The sequence below is a fragment of the Juglans microcarpa x Juglans regia genome, chromosome 2D, assembly GCF_004785595.1.
Source record: "Juglans microcarpa x Juglans regia isolate MS1-56 chromosome 2D, Jm3101_v1.0, whole genome shotgun sequence".
Taxonomy (NCBI): Eukaryota; Viridiplantae; Streptophyta; class Magnoliopsida; order Fagales; family Juglandaceae; genus Juglans; species Juglans microcarpa x Juglans regia.
The window spans coordinates 37,231,762-37,242,197 of record NC_054596.1 but is presented as its reverse complement, the minus strand read 5'-3'; the positions used below and the strand labels follow the sequence as shown (position 1 = coordinate 37,242,197).

The window sequence follows — 10,436 nt, the reverse complement described above, 5'->3', positions numbered from 1 at the left end:
CGGCAAGAGATCAAATCCATGGACATCTCCCTAAAATCTAGCTTGCATTGTTTGGGTATGTGAATTTAAAGCCTTCCCTCTCAGCCATTTTGAGAGTTGACATAAAAGTCTGCCAGAGATGCTGGACTTTTGCAGACCTAGTTTTGCAGTTGGGTGCTAATATAAATTATAATTACAACTCTTTTACAATCCATTTCAAATCAGCCAATGCAAGGATGCCACTTCAGTAAAAATGGCTTTCAATTTTACAAAGATACCATTCATTTAATATAAAGTTGTAGGAGAAATGCAAGTTAATCATTTTCCTTTATAGCTTCCTCCCTCTTGAATGCATTTAAGAAACCAGAGGACCTCTCTTTATTCTGCCACATATTAACACAAATTAAGAAGGAAAATATATAGAACAATTCTATTTAAAGGCCTTTATATCACACACCATCCACACGGCATAATTTGATTTAAAAGATAATTTTTAAATAATAGGCATCTTACATTTGTACGACATCTATTTGTTGGTTTTTTGTTACAATGTATCAATATTTGTAGTTTGTGCCGCAAAATGTAAAATGTTTCATAAATTGGAAGAGAAGCATGCATTTTCCCTTACTAATAAATAATTAACCATAACATGACCTACAAGATATCATCTGCCAACTCCAAGACGTATGCTAACCTCAAAAGAAATTTTTAGTTTTATTTCCTATTTATTTTTCCACGTTTTTCTAATTGTTCTAGAAGTCTTTATCTCAAGGAACCATGATTTCTCTTTGCAAAGAAAAGAAATAGCCAGAAATTTGAACTCATAACTTTTTTGCTCTACAGGGGCTAGAACTTTCCACTAGGCTGTTACCGGTGATTGCATGTTTCACTATATTGAAAAATTGTGCACTGAAGAGCATCCTAGCAAAGAATAAAACTACAAACCTATGAAGAATACAAAACTAACTTCCTGTGGTGATGCCGAAAACAAAAATCTCAAACGTGTAACATGTTACAAAGAAATTCTATGGTAGTATAACAATGATACAGGGTTAAGCTACAGAAAACTTCAATTCCTTACTACAGATTGGCAAAACGACCAGAACCAGATCCTTTCCTTCGTCGGCGTCGCTTCTGTCGAATTCGCCAAAAGCTCAAAAACAAAAGCAGACCTGACAAACAACAGCAAAACATTAGAAAAATGACAGATATCTACAAGCATCAAAATTCAGAGATCAAAATTCAATGATCACTAACCAGTTACTGCAACTACCGCAGGAACAAGCCAATGACTAGCAATTGTTACTGGTGCCTCAGCCTGCAAGCAAGAAGGAAAATGGGTTAATTGATGTTATAATACAAAAGTAGATTCGAATAATAAACATAAAGAAAAAAGAAAGAAAGAAAAAATAACACTTTGTGTTGGAAGTTGGACAGAGCCGTTAGGAAGAAATCCACCCAAAGTTTCTGTTTCTTACCTCATCCCGGTAGATCAGGTCCAAGTATCCCTTTCCCGAATCACCCTTATTTTTCACAGGCAACTTGGGATGCCTCAAATTGGAACTGCCTACTGTTGAATTTAAACCTCTCCCCAAATCAATGAGAGGATAACCGGGCAGTTTTCTGTTTCTTCCCCTAACCTGTAAATTGTATCCCTTAGTCCCCCAAATTTCATATCTGGAGTCACTCCTGCAGATCAATTCCTTTCCCACAACAGCTGAATAAGTAGAGAAATTAACATCAGTTCTGCGCAAAGGTAATTGGTTGTCTTCTACATGCAAGCGTGTATCTCGTTTGACTGAATCAGAGAAAAGCACCGGATCTCTGATGTTCCCGCTAGTGTAATCCAATATTTTTTTCAAAAGCCAATAACAATTGGTGACCATGTGGCTGCTGTCTAAACAATTGGAGTCTCCATATACTGCAACCCGACCATCACCCACACCTAAAAGACCAAGAATGGGAGAGTCTGCCTGCCATTGATAGACCCCATATATTAGCAATTTCACAGACCACATACATATTTCTAAAGACAAAAATTCATGCCTGTATGATGGAATAATTATATTGCCCTATAAATGAGTTAGTTGAACTTAAATTTCAGATTGATTGTTTTATATTTGATACAGCTTTCTAAGAAATTGATTGACAAAATAATTTGTGATGTGCAAGTCTTTGTTTGTGCGTGTGTGAGAGAGAAAGACAGACAGACAGACAGACAGACAGGCAGACACATATTTGCACCCTCGTTCAGATATTAATCACGGGTGCAATTTAAAGTACACATTAAAAGATCGGTGGTAGTTCACCGGTGCAAAACATAGTTTACCCAATTTTAAAAAGCTTTCCACTCTTCAAAATCAATGGAGGGGAAAAAATAAAAAAATAGAAAAAGCCCCCTTGACTGCTCACCTTGGTCATGCCTGAAGTCAACAATACATTTTGAGTGGCCCCACTCTCTGAGCTATCCAGGAAAGGGAAACTGTGCACAAAACCACCTGCCGGAAACCTCACTATATCTGTTCCAGATGCATATCGACTCTGCTCACCATCAATAGAAAAATCACCATTAAGAATCTTATCTCCAAAAGCAATCCCAAATGGGGCCAAAAGATCATTAAGTGCTGGAATATTTGCACCTCCAGTAACTGGAGTCCACCAGCTACGTGTATTATCATCAAAAAATCTCATTTTTACCATTGTTTCCACATTATACCACTCAGCAAATACAGCAAGCCCCAGCCCGGTACTAATAACATCATCTCTCAGCTTTTCAATCTCCTCCTCAAAGTACTCATCTTCGAGATCTACCAGCAGAAGTGTCCCGTACTGGCGAGCATCAAAGCATGTAAGAGGAGAACCAAGAGTTTCAACAAAATATCCAGCATCTCGCAACATGTTGAACATAATGTGAAAATTCGTATGCAGGTGATCTCCATGCCAGTCAAGAATGTCATTACGAACATCAAGAGAATCTCTTGGAATATAACCAGGAGGATATTTAATACTGTGGAACTGATCCCATAAAACACGTTTTGGCCTTGCTGGAGTTGGGACCACTTTTAACTTCAAGTGAAGCACACATGTACTGATTCGAGGGCGATTCTCTCCTCGAGCTGGAGGACTGTACACCTGAAGAGTTACATTGCCCTCAATCTCTCCAGAAAACTGGGAACCTTCCTCCTTAATTTGCATGTGAAGCGCTAAATAACCAGTCCAAGGCCAGATGACCTCAGAATAAGTAAAGTGAATGCTTAACAGATTCCCTTCCTCATTGGAAGGATGCCATGTTGGTGGACTTTCAACATAGCCAATTACACCCATCCCATTCAAAATAGTGGCATTAAAGATGACAGGCATGGCACCTGCATAGAGTGGTTGACGACAAAAAGGCCAGGAATAAGGGCAATCTGTATAATCCAGAACACCAGGGAAGATGCTTGCCCGTGGTTGGTAGTTCTTAAGGATTTCAAATGATTCTAACCTGATAAATTCCAAATTTAGAACTTGCAGCAAAACAACTAAAATATACTGATCATGGCAATAACTAATAACCAAGAAACAAAATCTCGCATAAGACCAAGGGGCCCTGCTAACTAGGAAACTTACAGATCAACTCTGCCTGCACCCTGCTCATACATATTGGGACCTGAAAGCTTAGCAGCTCCCTCAACCAATGCTTGTTTCATGCTTGCCGGATTTAAAATGTCTTTCTGCCTGCTTTCGGGGATGACACTAACAAGCAAGCATACAACACCAGCAACCACGGGACTTGCCACACTAGTGCCTGATAAACTTTTACAACCAGTACTGATCTTGGAACCCATAATTTCTCGCCCATAGGCAACGACATCTGGCTTCACACGACCATAACTGTAAATGCAAATTTAACAGAGCTAAAGCTTTGTACAGTCATAAGCATAACAAAGCAAGCATGTACAGGGATAAAATAAACTACAGATCCAAGTACAAAATTGCGAGAGTTGTTTAGAGAAGCACTGATAACAAAGGAAATATAGATATGGTAATAGCCATCAGTATCGGTTTAAAACCTTGAGGGAATGACACAAAGATTATCTAGTAGATAGAAAGCAAGGACTGAACTGGTTTACAACCAGAATGCTAAGGCCTCGTTTGCATTCAAAACTCACCTCAACTTATCTCAACTCATCTCATCTCATCATTACAACTTTTTCAAGTTTCCACACAAAATATAATAAACAATTCAACCTTTTCAAATTCCAAAACAACTTTCTCAAATTTCCACACAAAATATAATAAATAATTTAACTTTTATTCTACTATTCACAAACCATCTCAACCCATCTCAACTCATCTCTAAATCCAAACCACTCCTAAGTAGATGGATCACATATCCAAGAAACCCAATTAACAGAGTGAGACAATGTTGATTAGAAAATGGTCAAGAATGGAGCACATAGGACTTATTAGTTAAATTAGGCAGAAAGAATCATTGGAGTAACAATGCTACTCCCCCAGTTTAAAGAAAGTCATAAGTTTCAAGACAGGCCCTTTCAATCAGCTACCGTGCAGTCAAAAGTGGACCCCCTGCATGGATGGAGTTGGAGGGTGACTGAACTGCACAAGACTCGAAGTTCTTTTAATATGGAGAGGATCCTCACTAAGTTATTTTATCAACTGCATAAAGAATTGAACAAGTTACCTGAGCAGCAAAAGCTTAAATCCTTCAATTAAGTTTGGCTACAATAGACGTACAACTCTAGAACAAACACTACATAAACAGATTTCACAGATTTTACTTTGCTTTGCATAATTGGCAAAATCTCCTTTGCATGGATGATGGAACTGTCAGGTTACTAAATAATCCAGGGGTAGGAGGGAAGAGAGGGGGAAGGCAACAAAAATGAATTTTGACATGGATGGCTAACAGTAAGTAAATCATAAATAAGATTGAAGAAGAAAACCAATCTACATGTATATCCAGCAAATGAGGAGCTAGGCTCAAGGGCATAAGTTTATAAGGTTTAGTTCAAGAGCACATGTAAGTTTTGGTACACACAACCCAGTCTTTAGACATAAGAGACATGGTGCTGTAAAGTATTCTTTACACATAATACATTGAGTTTTGTAGCTTTAAATGATATCTTCCCCCTTGGCCACAAGGAATCTTCCAAGTGCCCATGCCAAACAACACACATAATACAAAAAAGAGAAGCAGAAATATAGTTCTCGTGGTTTTTTCCATAGTTTTCAGTGTTAGTTAATGGTCCTTGTGGTTTTTACCATAGTTCTCATGGTTTGAGACAAGGGGACCCGTTATCCCCTCTCCTTTTTGTCATTATCATGAAGCTTTGAGTCAAATGGTGGAGGCTGCTGTTTGGGGGGGGGGGGGGGGGGGGGGGGGTTGGTGGTGTGTTCCTTTCTAGATTTACAGTGGGAAATGTTAACAATAGCTTTATCATACTTTCTCGTCTTCTTTTTGCAGATGATACTATTATGTGATGCTAATCGTGGGCAGATTCAAGCCTTTAGGGCTGTGTTATTATGTTTTTAGCTGTATCAGGCCTTAAGGTGAATTTGGACAGGTCGGAGATGGTTCCGGAGGGGGAGGTGCGGAATATTAACCGTTTGGAGGATTGTTTGGGGTGTAAAGTTGCTGCTACCTATGAAATATCTTGGTATTCCGTTGGGGGTCTTTCTCTATTTGGGATGGGGTGGTTGAGAAGATTGAGAAAAGGCTAGCGGGTTGGAAGCAGTTATACTTATCAAAAGGGGGAAGAATTACTCCTATTAAAAGTACTCTTTCCAATCTCCCAACTTATTACCTTTCTTTATTTCCTTTGCCTGCAGGGGTGGGAAACCGGATTGAAAAATTATTTTGTACATTTTTGTGGGGTGGAATGGGTTAGGAGACTAAAATTCCACCTTGTCAATTGGAATAGAGTTTGTTCTCCTATTTCAAATGACGGTTTGGGTATTCGTAATTTGAGTAGCTTTAGCAAGGCCTTATTGGGGAAATGGTTGTGGAGGTATCATTGGAAGGGGAATCGAGGTTATAGATCGGAAATGTTTTTTTTTTTTTTTTTTTTTGGGGGGGGGGGCTTATGGTGTGAGTCTTTGGAAATTTATTACAAAGGAATGGGAGAATTTCGTCAAACATACGAACTTTGTTGTTGGTGAGGGTTCAAGGATCCATTTTTGGTTTGATATTTGGTGTGTTGACCGGGCTCTTTTTACCGTATTTCCGGTTATTTTTCGCATAGCAGCTCATCAGAATGCTTCCATTTCTGATTTGTTAGTCCATTCTAATGGAACCTTGCAGTGGGATGTTGGTTTTACTAGAGCTGTACAGGACTGGGAACTTGAGGAGGTTTCCAATTTTTCCAGCTTCTTATATTCCTTGCGGGTTGGGGATAATGAAAGGGATAAAATGATATGGAAGCATTTGGTAGCAAGAAGTTCTCGGTATGGTCTTACTATAAGGTGTTGACTGTTCAGCATTGTTCTCCTTTTCCTTGGAAGTGTATTTGGAGGTCTCATGTCCCTTCCAAAGTTGCTTTTTCCATATGGACAGCATCACTTGGAAACATTTTGATGATCGATAATTTGAGAAAGCGTGGATTTGTTATTACGGAGTGGTGATTCATGAGTAAGAAACATGGGGAATCAGTGGATCATTTACTTCTGCACTGCGAGGTGGCAAAGGCTTTGTGGATGGTGTTTTCAGTCGAGTTGGGTTGGTTTGGGTGATGCCTATGAAAGTCGGGGATTCGTTTGCGTGCTGGATGGGGCTTCGAAGTTCTACTCAAGTGGCTGTTGTGTGGAAGATGGTTCTGTTGTGTCTCATGTGATGTATATAGTGGGAAATGAATGAGCGAAGCTTTAACAATAAGGAGTGCACTATTGAGAAAATCTGGAAATTCTTTGTATTTTCTTTATTGCAGTGGTTTTACACAGTAGGGCTTGATGGAGTTTCAGCTCATGATTTTCTGTTTTCATTTTCCTCTTTATAGAATGGAATTAGGTGTTTCTTTTGTATACTTCTTGTGTACATGGGCTTCGCCTATTACATTTGTTGAATAAAATTCGATCTTACTTATAAAAAAAAAAGAGAGAATATTTTAACCCCAAAAAAAGTAACAATGCAATACTGTGTACAAATTTAAAGTCTATGAAATGAATGCTGATACAGTACCCATGAGGAATCTCCCAAGTACTCATCCCACGTGAAGAAAATGAGGCTATGTGGTCATTGTAGTCAATGCCACCAACGCCGATGACATCACTTTGGTCTGCTGGATTGTTTAAAGTACCATAAAGTGGTCCATCATTTCCAATTGCCGAGACCATAATTATGTTATTTGCTGTTATTTCCCAAACCTAGAGAGCAAAGGAACAGAAACTATGTAAAAGGGGAAAAAGTGATAGCAACAGCATTAACTTATACAAATCAAAGTATAATTTGTGAAATTGAGTGGTAATAGCAATGTGGTGGAAAGGTATGCTGCAAAAAAAAAACGGTTATTATATGTGATGGAGATGATATAATTCTGATACATATTTTTCCCTCTTTTTAAAAATACTGTTATATCAAATTATATCAAGCCAATGGCATCTTACCTTCTCTACAAATGGGAGATCCAAGTAATCAGGTCCTCCTATACTCAAATTGAGTACATCCATATTGGTTGCCATGGCATAATTGAACGCATCAAGGAACCATGATGTGTATGATACCTGCAATAGGCTGAATGAAAGTTTATTATAATCTTAATAATTTTCTTGACTAAATCCAAGTGTTCAAAAAATAATAATAATTTAAAATATATACGAATACACATAATAAACAAAATACAAACTTTCCAATAACCTGCTGATATGAATTTAGTGAACCATCCAGAGAGAAATCCATATCCATTTGTGAAGTATAAATCCTATGGACTAACTACAAAGCAGGATTGCACATAATATGCAAATGTGAAACCACGTAGTGAGGAAAAAAAAGTGACGCATAAATACAACTTCAAGTTAAATGGGGCAGACAGAACCTTAAATATACACAAAGCTGTAACACCTGTCAAATTTGCTTTACCTGTGCATCAGTAAACACACGAAAAGCATAAATCTCTGTATCTGGAGCAAAACCAAGACACTCTGCATCTCCACCAGCTATAACACCAGCAACAAATGTACCATGTCCGAGATTGTCATTTAGTGTATCCTCATTGGTCCAGTTTGTACGCTCCTGATTATAACCTCAATATTAATAATTGGTTCCTCCACTAAAGCCTCATTTAAAAGCACATTTAAGTTCCAATCTATAAAAATACAGGAACACAGAACACTCCAGGACATTTTCCCAATCAGTGTTACCTTGATATTACGAAAATGTGGATGATTAGCTCGAATGCCAGTGTCAAAGATGGCCATTTTGACTTTTGCACCAGTATAACCTTTTGACCACAGAACTTCAGCTCCGAACAAGGAAGTAACTTGAGACTTCTACAACAATTAAATAAACCTCAGAGCATAAGAATACATCCAGAAATTGAGAGCTTGTTCTACCAACTGTATCTCAAAGTCCATAAAATTAAACGGAAATTTTCAGTACACATGTAAAAGGTTCAGCACGTTCTTAAATTGTTTACATCCATAAGCAGCATAAGTTTACAAAGTTCGGAGGTGTGTCGTTGGAAATTATTTTGTTGTTGATAAGTAGGTGTGCGAGTGTCTTCGGAAATATAATATGGATTGTGCCTAAAGGAACAGAAACTCTCGGATTACAAGCTTCCAGCATCGTATAATCTAGATATATTACCAATGACATGCACGAAGCTGACAAATCCTCCCCATCAGTAACCAAGAATTTGACCGATATTAAATTCCACTGACTAATAAACGCGGGGATCTTCATATCTTATAAGCAACCAAATTATCCAAAAAAGCAGAAAAGCATTAAACTTCCACAGATTTCAATTCTTTCCCTTTCCCTTCCTCGATTCCACCCCCCCCCCCCCTCTCTCTTCGGGCGGCCCAAACCAAACAGAATCCAAATCATAAAGATAAAGGGAAAATTACCTGCATCAAAAAGTGGCGTCCCCACCTAATCGAAGAATTGCTAATCGCAGAATAATACTCTCCCTCGCCATCGCCCTCGCTAAACGACATCGCCGTAAAAATCTTCCCTGGTCGCTTCTTCCCGTCGACAAAAGCGCCAACCCTGGCCCTACCCCAGCGCCAGCCTTACCCTTCCTCTTCTGCTCAAGTAAACCCCTCCTGTAGGTCAAGTCCATATTTACATCCTTCACCAGCCCCAATTTCCTAATCTCCCCAATCACCCTCTCCCTCGCAATCTCCTGGATCGAAACCAACCCGAAATCGGTCGGGTACTTGGATGACGGATTCTTCCGGTCGATCCATTCCCAGCCGTCGGATCGAACACTCGACTCGAGATAATCCCGATGCTCCTCCGCAGGCTTGTACTGGAGAAACCGGACGATGTAGTTGTTGCGAGGGGGAGGGGTTGGGGGCAGAGTTAAATTGGGTTGTGAGGAACTTAGGGTTAGCGGTTGAGAAGGGAAAAGAGAGGGTTTGAAAGGGAGGAGAGAGAGAGAAACGAGGAGGAAGAGGAAAGAGAGTGAGAAGGAAGTGAAGGCGGAGGCTTGGCGTCTGATCATGGCGGAGAAGACACCGATATAAAGTTCGACGAAGGGTTATTGATTCGGCGGGAATGTTCCCACATCGGAGAGATTGTTCAGTTGAGTCTGATGCCTACGTTCAGTTCAGGTGGTGGGAGATTTGTTTTGGCTCTCAGACGATGAGTTCTTCGTTCGTGAAGTAGTTTTGAGGGGAAAAAAATGGTCAATTTAGTAAATTAACTTTTCCATAATCCGTTAAGTTCTAATATATTATCTTAATTATTGATTTGTTAATCTATATTTTTCGTGTTTATTTAGATTAATATTAATTTCTAGTGTGATTATTGCCTCTCCAATCATGCCGTTTTAATGAAATTAACTACTGTGATTTTTCCAATAAACAAAATTAATGTGATTTTGTTTTAAGGCTTAACTCGAGATAAGAATTTCTTTTCATATTTCAAAGTAAGTGGGGTGGATGTTTCTCTATAAGAGAAAAACTTAAAACCGGTCCGTCTGTCCTATACTAAAAAATAGCCCACCAATAAGTGATTGTCACGTAGGCGATCTATTGAAAAACGATTGTGACTGCATTATAGGAGATAGCCCGACACAGACCCTCATTTTAGTCATCTTCTTTGCAAACCTCTGTCCTACTCTCATTCAAAAACTCAAAAAGTGAATTTTCCAAAAAATACCTGATCTTGCAACTCAAAAGGGTTTCGAAACTTTATTAGAGTTCGGCCATCATCATTATTGCCTGAAAAATAATAGCTTTGTGTTTCGGTGTCTTGGAGCTTAAGAACAGGAACGTAAGAAGCATTTAGCCAATTTAAG

General features: G+C 38.9%; 1 protein-coding gene across 1 annotated transcript; it reads right to left on the bottom strand.

The window, feature by feature from the left end:
• On the bottom strand, positions 1–9,805 carry LOC121248115 (subtilisin-like protease SBT6.1). Its single transcript, XM_041146473.1, is given in 11 exon segments — positions 1–1,151; positions 1,237–1,297; positions 1,458–1,952; positions 2,392–3,463; positions 3,589–3,852; positions 7,157–7,341; positions 7,582–7,698; positions 8,054–8,206; positions 8,335–8,463; positions 9,040–9,201; positions 9,204–9,805. Coding segments are annotated over 11 exon segments (3,165 nt in total). The 5' UTR covers positions 9,639–9,805; the 3' UTR covers positions 1–1,059.
• Positions 9,806–10,436: the final 631 nt, after the last annotated feature.